The sequence below is a fragment of the Diplotaxodon limnothrissa genome, linkage group LG5 (assembly GCF_057381915.1).
Source record: "Diplotaxodon limnothrissa isolate DT_005_m linkage group LG5, D_limnothrissa_male_GT1.1, whole genome shotgun sequence".
NCBI classification, from domain to species: domain Eukaryota; kingdom Metazoa; phylum Chordata; class Actinopteri; order Cichliformes; family Cichlidae; genus Diplotaxodon; species Diplotaxodon limnothrissa.
The window spans coordinates 19,145,493-19,169,857 of NC_140600.1; the positions used below are offsets into that span (position 1 = coordinate 19,145,493).

A 24,365-nucleotide genomic window follows, 5' to 3' on the forward strand; every position below is an offset into this window, starting at 1 on the left:
TTAGTTGGTCACCAGGTTTGCACACATCTCGGGGGAAGATGTGTGCAGTCCCACTCCTCTTTACAGAAAATCTCTCAATCCTCTAGGTTTCTTGGCATCCACCTGACAACTCAAGACTTGAGCTCCCTTGAGTCTGGAGACAGGCTAGGTCACTGCATGACTTTAATGTGCGTCTTCTTTAGACATTCCTTTGTTGCCTTGCTGGTATGTTTTGGGTCCCATACATGCTGGAACACCCATCCAAGACCCATCTTCAGTATGCTGTCAGCCAGGGAGGGATTTTCTCATCAAAGATCGTATGATCCATCCATTGGCCGCTTAATGCGTTATAATCATCCTGTGCCTTTAGCAGAAAAACAGCCCCAATCATAATGTTTCCACCTCCACGCTTGAACAGGTCAAGGTGATGCCAAAGGGTTCGATTTTGGTTTCATCAGACCACAGTACGTTCTTCCAAGCCTTCTCTGAATCATTTAGATGTCCTATGGGCGATATCTGTGTGCCACATGTGTTTCTTTTTCTGGATTTTTGGTTGATCTCTCCGCTTTAAAATGAAACCAGCAAAAAAATAGACACTGATCTTTTCTTTGTAAGTGAGCAAAACTGATAAATTGGAAAGGGGATCAAATAATTATTTCCCCCACTGTAACTCTTTGTGACATCAGAAAAGCTGAAGCCTCGCTTCAAAGACTCATCACCTCTCGTGCTTTGAGAGATCGTGGAGGTTTTTAAAAGAAGACTTGGGATTAAATGTTATACTTTTGTTTGTTCAGGTTCTTGGACTACCTTTCAGACTTGTGTGTGTCAATGAATAAGTCCATCCCTGTGACACAGGAGCTCATCTGTAATGCAGTGCTGGATCCAGCTAACGCAGACATCCTCATAGAAACGAAGTGAGTCCTCATCACTCTCTTGACCTCCTCCCTGTTCCCTCTGTTTGATGTCACTGTGAATGTACTGAGGTTTCACTTTGACAGTTGCCCATTAATTGGTGTCTAGAAAAGGCATTTTATCCAGTACTGTGATTAAAAATACAAAGGTTATTTGTCGCAGTTTTGGAATAAATAAAACATTTTTGATACAAAGGCTTTCTTCTGCCCACACGATTACACTAGCAAAGTAAATAATGTCTGTTTTTATTAAGTTTTTTCTTGATGATTTCTTTTTTTTCTGTAGACTGGTTCTTTCGAGATTTGAGATTGAAGGAGCATCACTCGGGGAGAACTCTGTGGAATCAGAGGAAGACGAGGAGGAAGTGTGGTTGTTCTGGAAAGACAACACTAAAGAGATCCGCAGTAAAAGCATCCGGGAGCTTGCTCAGGATGCCAAGGAGGGTCAGAAGGATGACCAGGAGGTGATCAGTTACTACAGGTAAATACCGCACCTCAGCCGGCTCCTTGAAGATGGAAAAGGTGTATCCTGTGATGGCAAATTTACAAAAGGAGAGCCTGACTTACCTGTGTGGACACCTTACAGGTACCAGCTAAACCTGTTTGCCAGAATGTGTTTGGACCGTCAGTATCTGGCAATCAACAAGATCTCTGGCCAGCTGGATGTGGACCTGATCTTGCGGTGTATGTCAGATGAAGACCTGCCGTATGACCTACGAGCCTCTTTCTGTCGAATGATGCTGCACATGCATGTGGATCGTGACCCTCAGGAGCAGGTTACACCAGTCAAATATGCACGACTGTGGTCTGAGATCCCTTCAGAGATTGCTATTGACGAGTGAGGGAGTAGACAAACTATATAATCATATTGTAAAGCATTTCTCATGTATGTGTTTGCAGTTTCGTAACTTGTTGTTTACATATGGTTTACTTGTAGCTATGACAATGATGGAACATCTAAAGATGAAATTAAGGAGCGATTCTCACAAACGATGGAATTTGTTGAAAACTACCTGAGAGATGTGGTGTCTCAGAGCTTCCCTTTTGCAGATAAAGAGAAGAACAAACTCACCTTTGAGGTCACCCTGGTGCTTTCTTGATATACTACAATTACACTCATGTCATAGTAGTCATGCTCCAAAAATCAAATCAGCAAACTCGCTGAAAGCATCTATTTTCCATGTTTAGGTGGTGAATCTGGCCAGGAACCTGATTTATTTTGGCTTCTACACCTTCAGTGACTTATTGAGACTAACCAAGATCCTCCTGGCTATTCTAGACTGTGTCCATGTCAGTACCATTTTTGCTTTCAACAAGCTGGACAAAGGAGATGACAGTAAAGGTAAGGGGATGGCAAGATGAGGACCGGAATCCCATGGATATGAAGTTCATTTGTGTGTTTTGCGTGCGTGTCAATGCTTCCAGGCAGTAATGTGATGAGGTCAATTCATGGCGTTGGTGAGCTGATGTCCCAAGTAGTGCTCAGAGGGGGGGGTTTCCTTCCCCCATCTTCAACCAGGGCCCCCAATGGTGACGCAGTCAAGACCCAGACTGAACCAGAGAAACAGGACATATTGGTCATGGACACCAAGCTCAAGATCATCGAGATCCTGCAGGTGGAAGACATACAATGTTCTAATGTTGTTATACTTCAATATAACCTTAATAAATACAGCACATTATATATGTATGTCGTTTGTTTTTGTTTTTTTCTTCACTGCAGTTCATCCTGAATGTTCGCCTGGACTACAGGATCTCCTGTCTGCTATCGATCTTTAAGAGGGAGTTTGATGAGAGTAATTCCCAAAATGACATATCTTTAGCTGGAGCAGTCGAAGGACCAAACAACATGCCAGGTTTAGAATAACATAGCTACATCATACACAAATGTGTGAACAAGTTATGGACTTTGTTAGTTAGAGAGATTTTCTGTGATTCCAGGGGCTCTGGATTTTGAGCACATAGAAGAGCAGGCAGAGGGGATATTTGGTGGAAGGTAAACACACATTGAGTATCGAAAGAGTCGAAAATATGAAATAGAGAAGTGTTTCTGAGTATATGTTCTGTTTATGTCTAGTGAAGAGAACACCCCTCTGGACCTGGATGATCAGGGTGGCCGAACCTTTTTGAGGGTCTTGCTCCATTTAACCATGCACGACTATCCTCCTCTGGTGTCTCGAGCCCTGCATCTGCTGTTCAGGCACTTCAGCCAAAGGCAGGAGGTCTTGCAGGCATTTAAGCAGGTATCCTCACAGTGACTCCCCTCAACTTAAAACTAAAGCAAGGAAATCAATAACCCGTACACTTGTTTGTGTTTTTGACATTTGCTTAAGTATATTATGATTTGCAAATACTTGTATTGCTCTAAAATGGATGAAAAACATTGAAATATTAAGAATTATTCTTTGGAGGATCTTCCTAAACCTCAGTGACACAAAATGCATATTCAGGTTTTCACAGTAACATTTTGTGGATCCTGTATAGCTTTTTGCTCTGCAGTTTGCCTAATCTTCCAGCAAATTTTTGTATTTACAGGTCCAGTTGCTCGTCACCAGCCAAGATGTGGAAAATTACAAGCAAATAAAGTCGGACCTGGACCAGCTGCGCTCCATCGTCGAGAAGTCTGAGCTCTGGGTGTATAAGAGGCTGGGGCCAGACGAGGGCATGGATGTAGTGGACGTGCTCGCCGCTGAGCCAGAACATAAAAAGGTGCAGGGTGTTATTTCCTGAACAGAGCCAATCTCATAACCCTGAAAAGCCATCCACCAAAAAGTATTCCTTTTGTTTTTTTTGTTGTTGTTTTTTTACCACAGTAAGGCTATAACACGCTGTTATGTCGTTCACAGGGTGACTCAGGGGGCATAGACAAACCAAAGAAAGCAGAAAGCACAAGCAGTTACAACTACAGGGTGGTGAAAGAGGTAACAAGTTTTCTAACCTTGTTAAAAGATTGTTTTAACATATCTGAATATTTTGCAAATGTTGTTGCGCAGCACTAGAGTTTTTCTACATATATTTTCCTCATGTTTTTGCTTTTTCTCAACTCTCCCTCACAGATCCTGCTGCGTCTCAGCAGGTTATGTGTCCAAGAAGGTCTGTCAGGTAGAAAAAGCAAGAAGCAGCAACAGAGGCTGCTGAGGAACATGGGGGCTCATGCTGTGGTTCTTGAGCTCTTACAGATCCCTTATGAGAAGGTGTCAATGGTTCTCAATGGGTTTATTTTTTGTTTTTATTTTTAGTAGCACATTCTTTTGTGTGTACGAGCGGGCAAACCTTCACGTTAGCCCTTTTCCACTCCAGGGAGAAGACTTACGCATGCAGGATATTATGAAGCTAGCCCATCAGTTTCTACAGAATTTCTGTGCAGGAAATCAGCAGAACCAGGCGCTGCTACACAAGCACATCAATCTTTTCCTCAACCCAGGGGTGAGCTGTCTTGTGCACTGATTGACGCTTGCAGTGTTAATGATACAAAAGCACAGATTTTGATTTTGCACAACAACAACATCTTGGAAAACTGGCTTCTCTTGTCTTTGTTTTCTTGTGTTCAGATCTTGGAGGCCATCACCATGCAGCATATCTTCATGAACAACTTCCAGCTATGCAGTGAAATAAATGAGCGTGTGGTTCAGCACTTTGTCCACTGCATTGAAACACATGGCCGCAACGTCCAATACCTGAAATTCTTACAGACTATTGTCAAGGCAGAGAACAAGTTCATCAAAAAGTGCCAAGACATTGTCATGGCAGAGGTGCTAAATCAATTCTACACAGTTTTTTCCCCCCCACTGTGTTTCACTTATGCCACAGTTTCCTTATGTTCTAATATGTATCCGTTTCTTCCTCCAGCTGGTGAATGCTGGTGAAGATGTCCTGGTCTTCTATAATGACCGTGCCTCCTTCCAGACTCTGGTCCAGATGATGCGATCAGAGAGGGATCGCATGGATGAGAACAGTCCTCTAATGTACCACATACACCTAGTGGAGCTCTTGGCTGTGTGCACTGAGGGCAAGAACGTCTACACAGAGATAAAGTGTAATTCGCTCTTGCCACTGGATGACATAGTGCGGGTGGTGACCCATGAAGACTGTATCCCTGAGGTGAGATAAGCTGGAATGTTTGAGAGTTATGAGAAACAATAAGCTGCACAGTTTGTGATTTTAATGCACTGGAAAAATTGAAGAAATAAAGATAGGGAGCCATATCTAAAGATAAGTGTTACTGCTTGCAATAGGTATGCTATAGAGGCTGATTATCTAAAATACATTTGATTTCGTGTGGATTGCAGGTCTTACAGATTGCTAATGCAATACAGTTATTCATTGTTTTTGCTGCATGTCAAGCTTTAAAAATGTCACATAGTTAGCTTTAGTGACAAATGTATCAAATAGTGCCACATTATGAATTTTGTCCATAATGTGGTACTATTAAATCCTTAACTAGGAGTCTAGAGCTTATTGTGGTGTATCTAAAGTTACAAATTCTACAGGTATTGCTGTTGTTTTATTAGATTAGTGCCATCTTTTTTACATGAACTTTAATCTTAACCTTTCAGGTGAAGATTGCTTATATCAACTTTCTCAACCACTGCTATGTGGACACTGAGGTTGAAATGAAGGAGATCTACACCTCCAACCACATGTGGAAACTCTTTGAGAACTTTCTAGTTGACATTTGCAGAGTAAGAAACCCCATATTTATTTCAATAATGACATAAAAGCTATATTAAAGGAAAAAAGAAAACAACAAACAAGCTAAAAGACAAAATGTGTTATTTCTGTTGTTTAGGTGTGCAACAACACAAGTGACCGTAAGCATGCAGACACTATTCTTGAACGCTATGTGACAGAGACAGTCATGGGCATTGTGACCACCTTCTTCAGCTCACCTTTTTCTGACCAGAGCACCAGCCTGCAGGTAACCTGTTACAATAATGCAAAGGGGTTAAAAAAAAAAAAGCTTTTACAGTAGCTATAAATATGCTAATGTCAATATCAGCCCTGGTATACTTCAACATTTTGAAAATAACAGTAACGTGTAGAGTTCATGTAAATCTAACTGCCTAGACTATCTTTTAGGAACTAGTTATTACCTGCTAACTTTAAGCCTAATAGCAAACAGTTTGTCCTTATGTGGCCATCAGAACAAATATAAGTATAAAATATACTGTATGACTGTTGCTTCATGTAATTTTATACCAATAGCCCGAGTCTCTCTTGCAAAAGCAGAATTATGGGAAAATGCCAAGACTCTGCTTCCGTAAGTGGTAAACTCAGCGTTTCCTCAGAGTTCCCGAGAACTGTGTCTGCTGAGTAACATTATTTGGAGTGATTAGGTTGGGTTGTTGGCACCATGTTTCCTCTCTCTTCCCACTTCTGTTTTCAGCATGTTAGTCAACTTCTGGTAGAGGTAATCGGGTATTGCAAGATCAGACATGGCCAGTAGTTATTTACAATAATTTTGGTTAATGAATCATTTTTTGTTCTTTTCCTTCATAGGGTTTAAAAACTGTTTATAGAAAAAGTTTATTAAAGGTAAAAAAAAAAAAAAAACCTCGATACAGTGTTTATCTGAGTAATCACCCTTATCCAGTGATGAAACATCTGGGTGTAGTTGATTTCCGCATGACAGCACCTTCATCGACGGGGATCATTAAATGGTTGATGAGCACAAAAATGATATGAATCATAAGCTATGGTTTCACCGCCTACCCGACTGAACATCTGTGAGATTTTGGACCATCGGACTAGATAATGCTTTCCACTGCCATCATTAAATCTAATGAAATAACTTCAAAGAATAGCATTCATTGTTCATTCATTCATAGCATTCAGTGTTTCAGAGAGCTAACAAAGGCACATTTAAGCTGCTCTTGTGGCACAATGTTGGCCTAACCCCTTACTATATCTTGGTTTGCTATTTAATTTGTCACCTGCTGTATGTTTTCTGTGCTCTTCAGGCTTCTCTTTTGGGGAAAATATTTCAGGTATCGGTTACAATTTAAATAAGGGCACAGAAGATCTGGGTGCTAAGATTTCTTTTTTTAAACAATATGAAAGATTTTCACAGGTGCGTTTTGGGCAAAGGTCTGCTTGATGGGTTAGCAGTAGCAACTGACCACAATAGCATGCGGGGATTAGCACAGTAATATCACAGCAGCTCAGGTACAGCACTGTGTGTGCGTGTGAGACACATCTATCAGAAAACTTCAATCAAGAATAAACTACAGTTTCACTTGTTTTTCTCTTATTCTTCTTATTTTTTTACCCAGACCAGGCAACCAGTTTTTGTGCAGCTGCTGCAGGCTGTCTTCAGGGCCTATCACTGCAACTGGTTGATGCCAGTGCAGAAGGGTCATGTTGAGAGCTGTATCAAAGTGCTCTCTGATGTTGGTAAGACCAAGGTCTTTCTCAAAATCAGTCCATCATATTCAAAAGGTTTAACAGTTTATATTAATCCTAAAGCGATTTGACACTAATGTTGTATGTCTTTCTGAATCCACCAGCCAAAGGCAGAGCAATAGCCATACCTGTGGACCTGGACAACCAGGTGAACAACCTGTTTGTGAAATCCAATAACATCGTTCAGAAGACAGCCATGAGCTGGAGACTTACTGCTCGCAACGCTGCACGCAGAGACTCTATAGTGACCGCGTCAAGGGATTACAGGAATATCATAGAGAGGCTGCAGGTTAGGTTTGTTTGAGTTTGCGCTGCTTTATGTCTCTTTATTGCACAAAAACCTTCAGGGTGTTGCTTTATCTGTAATATAGGACATCGTGTCCGCTCTCGAAGACCGTCTTCGTCCGCTGGTCCAGGCTGAGTTGTCCGTTCTGGTGGATGTGCTGCATCGGCCTGAGCTGCTCTTCCCTGAGAACACAGACTCGCGCAAGAAGTGCGAGAGCGGAGGATTTATATGCAAGTAAGGAATGCTGCGATCGATGAAATTTACAATTAAAGCGTAAAGGCCCTCATTAGGATTGAGACTAAAGCTCTAATGTTCATTTGCAGGCTGATCAAACATACCAAGCAGCTGCTGGAGGAAAATGAGGAGAGACTGTGCATTAAAGTTTTGCAAACGCTTCGGGAGATGATGACTAAGGACAGAGGTTATGGAGAGAAGGTAGGAGATGCTGCAAAGCACAGGCATATTGTATTTCTATGGGGAGATGATTCACTTCACTGTAGGCGGTATGACTGTACATTTTTTACATTGTATATACTTTATTGTATCAACGCAGGTTTAGAATAAAAGATGTTGATAGTTTCTTGCTATTTTTTATGTCTTTTAAAGTGCCGGGTTTAAAAAAAAAAAAAAAAAAAAAGAAACTTTTCAGCAACTAAGTTTCATTCGTTTTAACTAAAAGTGAAGCACAAAACTCCTAAAATGATGCATTTTCAAAAGGCAAGTCCTCACACAAAAACAGCAATCTGATACAATGTTTACTATGATTTTATATATGAAAATGATTTCATCAAATCTTTTGTGTAGTTATATAGAGTTTACACTATATACACACATACTGCATCACACGTACCCCAACCAGTTTTTTGAAGGGATTTGGCTTGTCCTTGGTTTTCAGTTAAACAGGGGTGGTCACTGCTGTGTGAGACTGTACTAATTATACTCACTTTTCCTAATATCCATGAAAAAATACTGCACATGGATATGGCACTGTATCTGTGCTCCTGAATTCGATTTTTTTTTCCAGCAGTGTTAACTCACTTAACTAACATGACATGCTTTATCATTGACCTCTGCCTTAACTTCCTGCTTCCTGCATTGTTATCTAACCCCTGAAACCCTCTGTTCTCTTTCAGCTCAGGGCCTTTGATGATGAGATGGATATGCCTAAGGTTGTTTCTCTTTATCTTCCATTCATGCCCTTGTTTCCCAGAGCATCTGTTACATCTGTGAAACTATATTAGCTGTACTTTAACATTAGCCTACTGTAGCAGCTGCTTTGGCTGTGTGGGGGTTTGGGCACAGCTGGTAACAAACAGTCATAGACCAATTCTGTCTTAAACACCTGCTGCATTGTCTGCTATAAAACGGTGTGTAGAACTGAAAACGTGAGAAAAAAGAGAGGCTGGGAGATGTGTTCTGTTGCTGACTGCAGGTTGCTCAACTGAGCTTCCATTTTCCAAGGTAGTCACTTACTGGTTGGGCTATGTGCCAGTGCTATATTTGTATCCACTCAGTGTCCTTGCACTGTACATGACTTTTTGCCAAAGTGTTGGTTGAAAGTCATTTTTGCACACATTTACTGTATTCAGGTCCAGTTAAGGGAGTTATCTTTTTATGTAATAAACTGCAGCCCTGTGAAAAGCGGGGTCAAGAAGTTATATTTTGATATAGATTAGCTACAAGGGAAGACTATAGAAATAACACAATTTTACAGAAACTGAAATCATCTTTAAGATTAACGGACTGATGCAACAGAAATACCGATAAGAGACTGACAAAAAAACTGAATAGACATGAGAGTGCAGAATGCAATGACCATATGACAAACATCACACAAAAAACCCCAAACACTAAAAAGCTGATGATAATATAAAGATTAATCTATTAAAACCATGAGATTTCCCATTGCTTAATTTCCTCTCACTCTGTTCTCATGAAGATTATTCATTGCCCTTTCCTTTTTATATTTTTATATTCCTTTGGGAAGGGGGGCTGGGTGTCTCCCCAGTATCTCCTGCTCCAATAGGGGGCGCTCTGACTGTGTGCGTGCTCTGTATATGCGCCTATTAATGAACGTGTTGGGCTGTGAAGGGCTGAGGCAGTCACTGAGGCTGTGTCCTAGTTTTCCTTGCTTGCGAGCTGCACGATTCCTGGGTGCCTGCCAACTCTGGGCTGAGGTTACATAAGAACCAGGCTTTTTTTTTTCCTGGAACTCAGCCCCGCCGCTGATGTGTGACCTTCAGCAGTAATTGCCAATAAAAGTGTTGAGGAGCTGTTTATCCACAGAGCAGTTGTGTGCGCACGCATACATGTGCATGTGCACACCTGTGGGGGGGAAGTGAGGTGGGGGCTGTATGAGTTTCTCTCATGTGCTGCATCTCTGTCTGGCTGTCTGCACGTGAAAAGCTGCTCCTGTGTAAGAGTGGCAGGAAAGTGGAAACCCGTGCCGATCTTCATATTTCTTCTCACCTCTTTCCCCCTTTTGGCCCCATTAAATCATTGTGACACAATTCCTTAACTGCTCCAAATCCACCCACCCCCACCCCACTTCCACTCGCACCTTTTCTCACATGGATGCAAACACACACCCGCTCTGTGTAAACGTAATGAAGTTGGCTGTGAATGTTTGCGTAGGTGTGATATGAAAGTGCGTAGCTGGCTCTTGTCTCTTCTGTTGATCTTTGAGCAAAGCAGAATAGCATTATATATGGTATAGAAGAAGGATACATGTTTGTGTGTTTGTGTTTAACAGGAAACAGAGTTTATGTGGGTCACATGAAGTCGATTTATGCAGCAGTGTCTGCAAAGTATTATGGAGGCATTTTTTGAAATGGAGAAATGGAAACAGAGACGGCCCGAGGTATATTTCTGGCCTCGCTGATGTGTGCGTACTATCCCATTGCTAAATGTCACCGAGATGAATATCAGCTTAATTCATTGCTCTTTGACTGTCAGAGTTATGTAAGAGCCAGAGGAATTCAGGATACAGTGTTAGGCTTTCTACTCTCAGGCTTCACCTGCCCTGATGTGTGTGCGTGTGTGTGTGGTCTAGGCAAAGCAGTTATGCAAGCCTTCCATGTTGGAAAATAAGGCTTGTATCATCCCTTTCACTGCACTGTTTCTTCCTGTGGCTTGCAAGAGTAATCTTGCTTTTTTGACTTGCTTTATTTATATCTACTTAACACATTTTCTCACAGCAGGTTTTTCCATCTCTGGTCAAGACAGAAATTTGTTTTACAGCTCTGGTATAGAAGTGGGTCAGCTACAATGTAAATGACAGAGCACAGCCTTTTAATTTAAGTCTGCTCTACTGTCTGCCCATAACAAGCAGTCGAGTGGTAAACCCCAGTTTTCATGTCATTCACCGCTGGTTTAAACATGACTCAGCCTCCACCTGCAAAGATGTGTTTATTTATGCACTGTCAGAGAAAAAAGAAAACACACACACGTAAATTAGCATGAATTTTTTGGTACGTGCATGTGTGTCTGCATACTTTCTTCCTTTTATGTTCAACTGAGAGGTGTGAGACTGATCGAGGGGTTTGCCCTGGGGAGATTCCAGTTTGGTGGAATATACTGTAGTTTGGGCGGATGTGGCAGACGTGAGGGGTTAGCCTGTGGTCGTTGTGGTGAGGTCGGGGGGTGGTGAGAAGCATATATCTACTCTGATCAGCGTTTTGCATTGTGGTTTGATGTAGTGACAGGGAAAACATGTCGATAGACTTGTGAAAGATGCTGATCCTCCAGCGTGTGCATGCGTAGCCCCCAACCTGATGCTAAACTCTGTTATATCTGCTGCTGGGATCAGCTGTTGTGTTTGTCAAAAAGGCTTAACACTGAGAACCCAAGCCACGTCTCATATCACACCTCGCTCAATAATACTCTTCATATGAAATAATTGTTGCAATGAGCAGAAGGCATAAGCTTTTTGATCATCATCAGAAGTGCTGGAAACATTAGAATCAGTAGATTTCATAGGTCATAGCTGCTGCTTATGCACAGATAATCATTTTAAAACCTGCAAGATTCAGGCTAGACTTAATTGTGTCGCTTTTTGATGCCATGTGCTAAAATCCCACTATTTGCATTTCAGCTATTCCAAAGAACTCATGAGTATATTCTGTGTTTTCCCTTTCTTCTTTTCTTGCTGTGTCTCCGTCTGTCACTTTCTCTTTCTTGCTCTGTCTCATTGTGCTTTTTCACCCCCACCCACACGCACACACCAACAAACAAAATGCGTATCTCATTTTCCTGTTAAGAAACATGTTAGAACACATTAGAACGGTCACATAACTGAAAACAGTCCTGCTTTTTATTCTGATTTGGGGAGATATTCTTAACTGTGAAGATGTTATGTTTAAGAGTAAAGGGTTAAAAACCTGTATTCTTTTAAGTGTGTGTGTGTGTGTGTGTGTGTGTGTGTGTTAACTATGCCACATCAGATATACTCAGGGTGTTCTTTAGCCTCCTCCTTTACTGCTTGACATTCATGTTAGCAATTTTTGCGTATCTTTGAATACTTGCAGAGCTTTTGATGACACAAAAATGTATGCAAAAGCCTTAATAAGTAAGTAGAAAAGTGTTGTACAGCATATATCTTTCATAACTTTTACATATTGAATCCACCTGTCTGAATCTATTCTGGTTCAGCTGTAATCCACACAGGATCAAAAGTGCATACAGTCTTGATAGTGGTGCGCAAGGTTATACAGTATGTTTTAACTGCACAAGGTCTGTTAACTTCTCATATGCAATCCTGCTTGATTACAGTTGGTAGCTTGTTGACAGCACTCATTGGATTGACACATACTGAGAACAATGGGAAAGCCCAAAGACCTCAGTGAAGATCTAAGAAGTGAACATTTACACAAGTTGAGTAGGTCAGATTCCAAGATCATCAGTTCAAACAATCGTGTTTAAAAAAGTATGTAAAATTTTAAATGTATTGAACATTTCAAGATAAACATCACAAAGTGCTTCATAACAAAATTCTAGAACATAAAAACAAAAGTTAACAAGTATTAGTTGCTATTTGAAAGAGACAATGCACTTATTCGATGTGTCACCACTTTGCTGAGGTCTGGGAAAAGACCCAAAATGTTACACTCAGATGGGTGGAAATTGGTTTGGATGTTCAGAAACAACCCAGTAACCACCAAGGCTCAAGCCTGACATGAACTGGAAACTGCTGTAACATCAGTGTCACTGTCCACAGTGACACTGATGTTCCACTGATGTTTTACATCGCCATGGACTGAGAGGGTGCCAACCAAGAAAGAAGCCCCTGCTCCAAAATCGACCCCTTCAAACTTGACTAAAATTTGCAGCTGCCCACATGGACGAGACAAAGAAAAGGTTTTATGGTCAGATAATGACAAGAGATATGCCCGCTGGAGTAAAAGTGAGGCTTTCAAAACTAAGAACACTGTACTGTCATGTATGGTGGCAGTAGCATCATGCTCTGGGTCTGTTTTGCTACCAGTGGTACTGGCAGATTGCTCAACCTCCAAATAGCTAGACAGTAAAACTTGGACACAACTGTGTATTTCAACAGGAAAATAATCCCACAAACTATTCAAAACAGGTTTTGGAAAAGAAAAATAAGCTAACATTAAGCTTCTGGAAAAAGCCTTCCCAAAACCTGACCTCAACCCTATTGAAAGTTTGTATTCTACATTTAAAAGCCTGGTCTATGCCAGGAAACCAACGATTTTAAATGAACCCTTTGAATTCTGCCAAGAAAACATATGCCCAAAGCATGTTGATGACTACCAAAAGCATCTGGTCCAGGTGCAACTTGCTAGAAACATTTAATCAATCAAGAGGAGTTTATGTGAGTATCTGAGCAAACCTCTGATCATCATACTCTTGAGTTCAGCTTCAGCTCACATGAATACATGAAAACATACTCATAGCATGTTTCTTTTTTTTATTAATTCTGTCTCTGCCTTTCACTGGTTTTCTTGTTGCCCACTGTGTTTTTGGTAACAGATGGCTTCTGCAAGCATCTCTGTCATTGGTTTAGTGGCCTGGTTTCTTTTAGAGTGATTATGTAACTCTAACCTCATCGCCCCTCTCCTGTCTTTTCCCCTCTCTTGCCCTCTTACACTGTCCTTTTACATAACAATGTATGCACAGCAGTAGCTTACTCTGGTTGAATTTTTCCCCAGTGAACAGAAGAATTATATAGTTACTGAATTTTAATATTAATCTGATCTGAACTGCCACTGTTTTGGTTCTGCCAATAGGACTTTAGGAATTAAAAATAGGAACACAATGCATCTCTATATTACTGGAGTGGATCATTGCACTTTTTGTCATGTCCTACTCATAGCATAGTTCAAACTGAGAACCTCTCACCTCATTTGTATTTTCCCATTCCTGACTACCTGACAGTTGCAGTGTGATTTCAGTTTTTGTGTGTGTGTGTGTGTGTGTGTGTGTGTGTGTGTGTGTGTGTGTGTGTGTGTGTGTGTGTGTGTGTGTGTGTGTGTGTGTGTTTTTTAGGAGGGGAGCACGGTGGGGAAGGTCTAAGTTATTAAAATGATAATTGTATATTTTGGAGAACAGTCCAGTAACAGACTTGTGACACTGCAATTCAACCAACCAAGAAGCCCTTATACTTCATGCAGCAAGCCAACAATAAGCCTTAGGAACTGTAGGGTTTTCAATGGCATCTAGGGTGCATATGAACATTAAAAAAGTTATACCTTTCTAATGCATTTGTATCATATGCACCATCAGGGATTGTAGCATCTAGTCCTTTTACTGAATCAGAATAAAGTAATTACTTCCCTTATTGAAGGCAATAATGGAAAAGGGAAAATATATACATAAGTGACCTCATGCATATATTTTTTTATGAGTTGATTTCAAGCTAAATTGAAGTTTCAACTGTCTGAGTAAGTGAAATCAGACTTTCAGATTTACTGGCTCTTTCACAGGAAATCCTGCATTGAGTTACTGTCCATAACTCAGAAAGGAAATACTATCTGCGGAAGCAAAGTGGAAATTTTAAAGTTGAAAGTAACGTTCTTTTGACTCATACAGTTTTTACAGAAAGAGTACTGTAGACTTTGTCTCTATGACTCCTTCAGACGATGATCAAAATGGTCAGCATGAATGTTTTCAAAAAGCAAAATGTTTTTTTTATCCTTCATTGGGGCATGTGATCATTTAAAACAAACTTAAAAAACATACTTGGATTTTTTTTTTTTTTTTTTTTTAGACAGAGCTACACTTTTTTATAGTTGACTTTTGTCATTCTTTAAGCTATGATAAGTTCAGCTGCAGAGTTTTCATATTTAAAAAGAAAAGCCATATGAGAAAATTATATTGGTCTCCCAACTCAATAGTGAAAAACCATATTATCCAGCAGGTTGGACTATACTTTTAAAAAACTTGATGGCTCATTAGAAAAGTTACAATATTGTTTGTTTGTTTTTCAGACTAGGCTAAAGTGCATATCCTCAGTTTTAGGCTGGTTGCCCTTTTTCACCACTGAAAGAACTGTTTGAGGGGAAATGGCCATTTATACACACGTTATCCAAGTTGCAAAAATCCAAAATCAGTTGGACAGTTGACCAATTTATGTTTAACGGAAAGTTGGTTTCTGACTAAACGACTTCTTTAGTCTTGGTCTCCGAGTCACTTGGATGAGTGACAAAAAGTTTCTCCCACTGAAAACACTACATCCAGATGAAAAGAATCAACTTTCTGGATTTCCTTACCTGGATCCTTGATCATGCATCAAAACTTTTTGACTAAGAGTTAAGATCTGGCATTTAAACTCAAATAGAGCAGGCTGTTTGTATGAAGAGCACATACAACTGAAGATTTAAAAATGAACAAACTTGGTCAGAGTTCTCAATAATAGCTGTGTTGCATCAATTCAGAAGAAACTAGCTGTGAATAGAAAAACAAAGTAGAAAAAGAAAGGAAATAGCAAACAAGCAGGTATGCAAGAAGCGCAATTCTGCTGAAAAATGCACGTTATGACTGATTCTCTGGATGTAGGCGTTGATGTTTTGTGGTCAAAACTGAAGAGAAGACATGACAATAATCTGCAAAGGATTCACTACATGATGCTTCCCTCACAAAACAGGTCTGGTTACGGTTAAATGAATGTAAAGTTTAAGCTATTGTGGCTCTAAATAAAACCTGTCCACTGGTATTTATTTGTTTTTTGTTTGGGTTTTTTTTGCTGAAAAAAGCAATATGCCAACAGAGAGGTAGACAGAAACATCCTGCAGACTCAGATTTGGCCAAATAAGCAAAAGGTCACTGGACAAGATTTCATCATTTTGGCGATTGGCTGAGTCTTTTATCTGATCTCAATCCTACTGGGCATGTGTTTCACTACCCAAAGACTGCATATGAAATACCAAAAGCAAGAGTTTAAGTGAAGCAGTAAAGACTTGGAGGGCATCATCCTCAAGGAAGATAAAAAAAAAAAAACAAAAAAAAAACAAGACTGATAAAGTTTAGAATGATAACCTTTATTAAAATTGAGATTAAGCACCTATTTTTCAATAGCGTTCTAGGCTGATATAGGCAGCATTAACCTAGCATGTTTTTCAAAGCCGGGCGTGTATTTGAACAGAACGTCATGGTTCATTGATTCAGTGGTTTTGTTTAACTTCATGCGTAAGTGTCTAAACACCTTTGAACCTTTAATCTCTGAGCCCAATGTGTGAAAAAGGTTACAGTTTTGTTTCTGCAGGGAATTCAGAAAATGAACAAAACATCCACTGGAGAATTTCAACACAGTCACCGCAGTACACATCTCCTATCACAGCTCTCCTAAACGTAGCCATAATGTTTCCTCGGTTTCTGACCTACCAGTAAAAGCATAGCAAGTCACACCGAGCAGACCTTTGCATGGCCACTTGAAACAGCTGAATAGGTACAAGATGTGGTAATTAACCTGACAATTGCCTTCTCTGTGCTGCATGAATACTAACCCTGTGTTTGTATTTGTTCAACCACTATGCGCACACTACTCACTGCACGCAGCAGCTGGATAACAACCAGCCTGAGAAGTTGGTGGAGGACCAAAAGAGGGTAGGTACTTTTTAAGAGCATGGCAACCTAACTGAAAACCCCAACACTAGACAGATTCATACTGAGATTTACATGTAAAGCAGTCATGCATATAGAATGAAAAATTCCCACTTTGTGACCTGATTCTTTTTGCCTTCTAGGTTTATGAGAACTCTTCTTTTAGTGTTTTAAGCAACAGCCAAGTGATCAGTCATGGTGATTGTGTAACTGATGAAGGAAAACATGTTTTTCCTCTGCATTCTCTCTCTAATGGTGTTTATGACAAAGCAGAGACTTTACAGAGCCTCAGGCATGTCTGTGTCTAATCAGTATTTTTAGAGGCCGCCACTGATGGGTTCATCAATATATAGGACTAATCTCCTAGAGGAAAACATTTTTCACACAGGTTTAATCACTGACCATTCATCCAATCATTAAATATGTGTATCCTGACTCCTGGCATCTTGCATGTAGTTATTACCAAATAAGCAGTGAAGGTTTTATTACCTCCAAAGGCCTTTCATATCCTAGAGTTATTGAATGTTTTTGAATGTCACAGAGAAACTCCTGTTTTACTTTTTGGAAGAATTTTTCAACAGCAAAAATGTTGAAGTAAAAAATAGTAGAGGTAAAACTTACAGGGGGACGAAGATGGATGAAACTTATTTTAGCGCAAAATTTGGATCTTTTTCATTTCCCAATAACCATCGAAATTTACTATTGATTTAGATAATGCTTCAAAAAGTTTGTGCCTGCTGCTTAATAGTGGCGAGTGGCAAGACTTTGTTATAGAGTTGCTTTGTATTGACAGTTTAGATAACCTCCTGTTCAAAATGCCATAAGGGTTTGGCTCATGCCTCACGACTCTAGAGATCAGGGAATAATTTTCTGACTCCATCTGATTGTGCTTTGCCGTTAAGCACGATGCATACCATTGATTAACCTCCAACCAATGAACAATGAGAATAGTGTTCCCCGCACCTCCTACATAAAGTAATCCTGACCTCTGGAGCATAACTATGGCAGCGGAGCTTACATAACTCCTCCGTCGTCTATCAAGGACCACCCACAGTTGATGATTTGCACATAATTGCACACAAACACAAAAAAAACCCTTCTCTTTCATTTCCTTCACTTTATCCCATGGGAGGTCTGTCAGGTAGCTATGGGCTGCGGTTTCCATGACAACGCCAAAGTCGTGCTGCTGACTGCTCGACAGAGGATGAGTCACAGTGTGGGAGGGCTGGCCCCAGGTCTGTCTAAGTGAAAATCAGGACCTCACATTGTCACTACACAGAGTCACTGCTGCGATGAAACCCATAACAATATTGTAATGTAGGCGGTAAATATCAGAAAGTTTATCCTATACCTAAAAGTTTGTCCAGCACGGAATTTTAGGAATTTTTCTTTTATTAGAGATTTAATTTACTCTTTATTTAACTTGTCTTTAGTCTGTATTACTCTGAGGCTGCGTTTTCTTGCAGTCTTCACAGAGAAAAGAAATGTACAATGCATCATTAATGATGCACGTTGTCCCGTTACACAAGCTGTTCTTTATTTCTCTCTCTCCCGCCACAGACATCACATCATTACGTCCTTCTCTGTCTTCTCTTGCAGGGCGAGGTGCTGAGACAGATTCTGGTGAATCGTTACTATGGCAACTTCCATAGGAGTGGTGGGCGGAGGGACAGCCTGACGTCATTTAGCAATGGCCCCCTCGGTCAGGTTGGACCGGGCAAAAGCCAATCAGGTGGGACGCAACGACGATTGTTACTCATCTCTAACAACCAGCACGGAAGTTTGTTGTTCATTCTTTTCAGTGGTGTTTTCTTCCTGCATGAAAGGCCAAGGAAACCCATCTTTCAGTATCTCTAATAGACCTGGTGTCTGTGTGAAGCATTTACCAAACGCATGCTGCTGAAGAGGAGGGGGATTGTGCTGCCAAACATGACTACAACTACTATTATTTAAGATCAAAGTCTAGATGAACCTTTTGCGTTTTTTTTCCCTGCCTCTGAAGTTGTAGTGTGGCAAACCTCTTTTTGGGTTGTTATATAAGGATGGGGCTTTATCTGTCTGGCCCTGAGCTGGTTATCAGCTCCTGAGTCAGGCTGTGAACTGTCCTTTGAGCATGCAGAGCAAAATATTCTTATCACTACCTGATAACATTGCTACTTTTTTATTATCTGCAGTCAAAATACTAAAGCAATGTGTGTATTTTCTTCTGTTTTTTGAGCGATTGGTTGATTTTTGCCATGTTTGATGTAAGACATTTTATCATAATATAGATTCGGGGGACACACGGACACTGTGCTGGTGTCAGTACAATGTGCTGTGAGTCTGTTAACCTAATAATCTGAACACTTTGTATCTGCTGTGGCAAGAATGCTACTGAATAATAATAATAATAATAATAATGATAATAATGATAGACAAAAGAGGACACAAAATATCAACAGAAAATAAATGCAATTAAGATTTTAAAAAAGGCAATAACAGTAAAAACCACAAAAAAAACAACTGTTTTGACAAGTGATTTAAAGGACATCACTGATTCACTAAGCCTTGTGATAAGTAGCTCAGATGTTTGTACAAAAGCTCTTTCAACAGGAGTCAAGAACAGAGATGATTAAAGTTGTACCCAGGTCTCCATCTTTCCCTTTTGTGCCAACATTTTGGCAAACTTCCAGTCAGCAGGAAGTAAACCCATCCCCTCCATGATCCACTTTTTACTGTTGCTAGGTGACAAGCTGCTACTTCCTGTGAAAACAGACTTTGCACCTGTTGCAGAAACAAGAGCCACACTGAGATTCCATATGTAGCCTGAAGCTTGGGCCTCAAGGGGGGATGTACAGGCAAAGGCTTGTACAATGAATCACACCACTGGACAGTTGCACTGCACAGGTGGTTAGTAAAGGATTGATAGCACGGCATGTTCGGGACCTGTTTAAGTTCATCTTTTTGGACTCTTTAACAAAGAAAAAAGTTTGTACATTTTGCAGTGAAAAACTAAGTACACCCCATGATTCAGTAACTTTTACCACCTTTAGCAGCAATAACTTCAGCAATAACTCAGTTCATTGAGATTCATGGGTGCTTGTTTTTGCACAGCTCTGTCAAGATCACATCACAGCATTTCACTCTGGTTGAGGTCTGGACTTTGATTGCTGTGCTTTGGGGTCAATGTCCTGTTGCATGACCTAGTTTCAGCCAAGCTTTAGGTGTCTAAGCGATGGCCTTGTATTTGACTGACTTAGTGACTGCAACGTGCCCGGGTCCTCTATCTACAAAACAAGCCCAAATCATCACCCCTCCACCACCATGCTGATAGTTAGTGTTTGTGTGGTTGATTGTGCTGACATGCTGTGTTTGGTTTTCTCCAAATTTGACACTTCGCATTATTACCAGACATCTCCACTTTGGCATTATTGCCAAAGTGGAATGGCATCATTATCTGTCCAAAGGCCATTATTAAAGAAGTTATGGCTTGCTCAGATGTAAACCTAAACCATGCTGCCTTGTTATTTTTAAATAAAAGAGGGTTTTTCCCGGCATCTTTTCTTCTTCTTCAAAAAAGGATCTTTCTTCAGTCTTTTTCTGCTTATACTGTCGTGAACTTTAACACTTAACATATTAACTGAGGTCTGCAGAGTCTGCGATGTAGCTCTTGGGATTTTTGCAATTTCTCTGCCTTTTGCACTGTATGACCTTGGCATGAATTTGGAATATCCACGACTGGGAAGATTGTGCCATTGTGTTTACACACACCTGTATATGCCAGACTAGCAAACTGCTAAAACCTCTGATTTGACAGTGGTGGTCACACTTTCTGATGACTCACAGCATTATTAAAGCAACAAAAAGTTTTGAGCACATTATTTTTCTTATTTAATTTTAACTGTGTATGTATACTGTTGGGTCCATGAATATTTGGAAAACAGCACATTTTTAGAGCTTTGTCTCTGTAAACAACCACAGGTTATGTGATGGAAGTGAAGACTTTCACCTTAAAGGGATTTAACCAAAATATGGCATCAACTTAATAGAAATTATATAGTCCTCCATTTTCAACTGTCAAAAGTAATTTGACAGTTGACTCACAAACAGATTCGTGGCCAGGTTGAGGCATGCTCCCTCATTATTCCATAATGAGGGAACATGGCTCCGTATAAAAGCAGAGTTGATTCCAAGTCTTGAAATTGAATTTGGTAGTGTCTTTGGTGTGAAGTCCAAAGACACATTGATGCAAATGAAGCCATTGTTAGGTTAAAAAAGCTAAATAAACCCATCAAAGAGAGAGGAAATCATTTTGTGATGACCAAATCACCAATATGCAACACCGAAAGATTTAAAGGACCACTGAAGACAAAGAAAACCAATGACTGCAGAATTATTGCTTGGTTAAGAAAAAACATCTGCACAACCACTAGCTACATGAGGAATACTCTCACAGAGCTGCATGCTGAGTGAACGTCCTTACACACAGGCAGGTTGTCAAAATCCACAATCAGGAGTCTTCTTCGTGAATGGCAATACAGTAAGTTGCAAACTACTGGTTACACTTAAGAACAGGAAGGCCAGAACACATGTAAAATTGCACTGTTTGTTCATGAAGCACACCACATGATCTCTCAAATATTGTGTGGGCAGCGTCAGAGAATGAGTGTCTATGGCTGCAAGTACAGTAAGTTCACCAGTGTTTTAGGCAAAGAAATAAGATGTTCTTCAGTGGCCAAGTCAGTCACCTGATGTCCACCTAACAGAGCGTCTCTTCACTTACTGAAGGCAGAAAACCCCCAAAACAAGCAGCAACTGAAGTCATTGACTTCCTTTGATTTCCATTAAAGTATTAAAAACCAAAACTGAAAATTTATTTAAATTCACACAAGACTGCAATTACTGAACAAATACTACTTAAATAATACTTCAACACTGCAACTCACTTGCATATTAATTGTTTGATTTAAAGCGCACTGTACTGGTGTAAAGATGAAAAAAAGTCCAAATACTTAATCTCACTATATGTTTTAATTGAACTATAATTTGCTTTACTAAGAGCAAAGTAGTGTTTCTCTGTTATTATCTCCAGATGATTTAATAAGCTGTTAAATGGTTATAGTTGTAGTTCCCATGTATTTGCAGGAAATTTTCCAAAATAAACCAGATTAGAATGAAAAATTAACGCCACATGTCTGATATAGCCTGTTCTGAATTGTCCCATTGCCTCATCTCGGTCTTTAGGTGGATTAGGGGGACATGGGGGCCTGAGTCGTGGGGAAATGAGCCTGGCAGAGGTACAGTGTCATCTGGACAAAGAAGGAGCCTCTGACCTGGTTATTGACCTCATCATGAACACCACGAGCGACCGAGTCTTCCAAGAAAGCATCCTCTTAGCTATTGCGCTGCTGGAGGGTGGAAACACCACCATCCAGGTCAGTTAACCAAACATTTCAACCTTAAGAATATGGACTTGTGTCTGTTGTCTACTGCGAAACAACTGATTTGTGTATAAATCTGCATCTCACTTTAAAAAAATTATACACTTTAAATATGATCTGCTCCAATACGATCAGTGTAAAGAACACTGTGTAATTGAGGTAATTTTTCATCACTAGACAATCTTCAGTAAGTGGGTCAGTGTGCCACCATAGCTGCACATGTACATTACTGCGGCACCTCCCCCTCACGTCTAGCCCTATATAACTTAGCTGGGAGACCAGACCAGCTGCTAATAATGTCAATAGTAGACCTAAAGTAGACTTTGGATCAAAAATGTTCATGTGTTTCTGTTTTTTCATTTTAGAAATTCTTAGGTGTGTATTGGGTAGTTTAAATAAACTCTCCTCCTTTCGGGTTCAGCCCGAGCTGCTCTGTTTCCCCCACCGTCCATTCTTCCTATGTCTGTTGTTCTGTCAGTGGATCCCCATTTTTCTGTTTGTGTGTCCGTCTACGTTGTGTAAGCAAGGAGCTTGCATAATCAGATTAGAGGAAGCCACTGTTTCAGAGATAATGCATTGGCTTCCCACGGCTGCTGCAGAGCCACGTCACGTGATCCGTCTGTGTTACATAAGGTCTGTGTGAATGAACAATGAGGAATGTCTCAGCCTTCAAAACATTCCAGCCTCGCTCCCTTGCGTTCTCTTGCTGGCCCAAACTGGGTCACGCTGGGCCTCCGGAACTGGGGCAGTGGGGAGAGAGGGCGGAGGGATGAGGAAACACAGAGCGGACTGAGGAGAAACTGGAGCTCCTCTTACCCTCGCATTCTTAAGTTTGTTCTGGAAAGGGAGATTTATTTGCAGGGAAAGCTATCCTGCAGTGCTAGAACTGCACCATACAGTGCAAATATTTATGTTCTTTTAGTTACTGGATGGCTTATAAAGGAAGCCTGAGATAAAAGCCTCGTTTCATCTCTATAAATACAACAATGATGATTGTGACTGACAGCTTAAAGCTTGAATTTGAGATCAGGCGTTTCTTTTGTTCTCTCTCGTCTCTTCAAGAAAGCACGCCATGGGAAATATAAGTGGGGTTGTGTGACTGTCGTGCTGAGCTGAGCACCTGTTGGATCTTGGGTGTCTTGTACTCACGTAACACCGTTAACTATTTACTCATGGCCTACATAGTGCACAGAAATAAACCACACAGAATAACCCAGCTGCATGCTCAGTTAAGTCACTTACACATGCATGCTGTTTGCTGTCATGCAAGGCCAATGCACGGATCCACTAGAGGTTATATTTTACATTCAGGCTCTTGCACTCCTTTGCTCCTATATTTCAGTCACATAGCGGCTTTTTATCTTTCTTTTTTCTTTTTTTTCTTTTTGCTACAGCTATGAGAGATCTCAGACAGCTGTAAATTCTGTTGTTACATGACAACTTTTAACATTTTACTCGTCAGCCATCTGGCTTCTAACTGCATGGTGTGCTGCTCCGTTTCCCTCCAAAGCCCTTGATGTGCAGGTGTGCTAAACCAGAGTAGTCAGTCTAAAAAAAGGAAAAAATGTGAATGCAGAGGTGGCGAATTTAAAGGAAGAAGGAAGAAACTGAGGAACGGGGAAAAGGTCTCGAAAGAGCGTAGAGTAGAGAGGAGCAGCAGCAGTTCCATTTGGTTTACATGTGGCGCTGCCTGACATGAGAGGGAGGGTGAAAGGAAAAGGGAGCGCGAGTATAAATAGCTGTTACATAACATCCCTTTGTTGATGCCAAGTGGCGGAACGGAAGGAGAGAAGGGAAAGCGCTATGACCTTGTTTTTCAGTGTTGTCCGCCCCCACCCCGTCCTGCTCTTCTCTGTCTCTTTCCACTTAGGGTTTGCCTCCATAGATACAGACAGGCTCTGTGTTTACCCAACACTGCAGGGGCCCGTGACATCTTCGTCCCTCTCATCTATCCTCCTTCGTTACTATCACCGTGTTCTCTCCTTGCCTTGACCACCATGTGTTACTTCATCCGTAACGTCATCTCTCCATTATGACAGTCTTCCTCCTGCTTTTCAAGCGCCATCAAAACACAGATGGTGTCTTGATACAGCAGCACAGATTTCGTAAACCAATGTGTGAGGACTGTCGTCCAAATGCTACACAATGTAACAACGTGGTTAGATATGAAAGTACAGGTTTTCACTTCTGATTGTTGTCACATACGTTTTCTGAAGAAATCAGAAGAGGAAAGCTTTGCTGTGGTGTTTTTCTTTACTGTGGTGTCCCTTACTTGTGCGCACGTCCTTGTTTCAGTGAGTCACTCAA

The 24,365-nt window shown here is 40.7% G+C and overlaps 1 protein-coding gene across 1 annotated transcript in view; it reads left to right on the top strand.

The window, feature by feature from the left end:
- Positions 1 to 24,365, top strand: part of LOC146632115 (inositol 1,4,5-trisphosphate-gated calcium channel ITPR1-like) — a 75,208-nt gene that overhangs the window by 27,672 nt on the left and 23,171 nt on the right. The window contains exons 18-42 of the mRNA XM_085353223.1: positions 774 to 893; positions 1,177 to 1,371; positions 1,477 to 1,728; positions 1,828 to 1,969; positions 2,079 to 2,232; positions 2,316 to 2,506; positions 2,614 to 2,746; positions 2,832 to 2,886; positions 2,968 to 3,133; positions 3,426 to 3,599; positions 3,737 to 3,811; positions 3,947 to 4,084; positions 4,191 to 4,316; positions 4,442 to 4,642; positions 4,740 to 4,991; positions 5,447 to 5,572; positions 5,680 to 5,808; positions 7,163 to 7,283; positions 7,397 to 7,581; positions 7,664 to 7,812; positions 7,902 to 8,013; positions 8,712 to 8,747; positions 16,594 to 16,641; positions 18,238 to 18,370; positions 21,862 to 22,052. Coding sequence (XP_085209349.1) covers positions 774 to 893; positions 1,177 to 1,371; positions 1,477 to 1,728; positions 1,828 to 1,969; positions 2,079 to 2,232; positions 2,316 to 2,506; positions 2,614 to 2,746; positions 2,832 to 2,886; positions 2,968 to 3,133; positions 3,426 to 3,599; positions 3,737 to 3,811; positions 3,947 to 4,084; positions 4,191 to 4,316; positions 4,442 to 4,642; positions 4,740 to 4,991; positions 5,447 to 5,572; positions 5,680 to 5,808; positions 7,163 to 7,283; positions 7,397 to 7,581; positions 7,664 to 7,812; positions 7,902 to 8,013; positions 8,712 to 8,747; positions 16,594 to 16,641; positions 18,238 to 18,370; positions 21,862 to 22,052 — 3,604 coding nt within the window. The remainder of the gene's footprint in view (positions 1 to 773; positions 894 to 1,176; positions 1,372 to 1,476; positions 1,729 to 1,827; positions 1,970 to 2,078; positions 2,233 to 2,315; positions 2,507 to 2,613; positions 2,747 to 2,831; positions 2,887 to 2,967; positions 3,134 to 3,425; positions 3,600 to 3,736; positions 3,812 to 3,946; positions 4,085 to 4,190; positions 4,317 to 4,441; positions 4,643 to 4,739; positions 4,992 to 5,446; positions 5,573 to 5,679; positions 5,809 to 7,162; positions 7,284 to 7,396; positions 7,582 to 7,663; positions 7,813 to 7,901; positions 8,014 to 8,711; positions 8,748 to 16,593; positions 16,642 to 18,237; positions 18,371 to 21,861; positions 22,053 to 24,365) is intronic.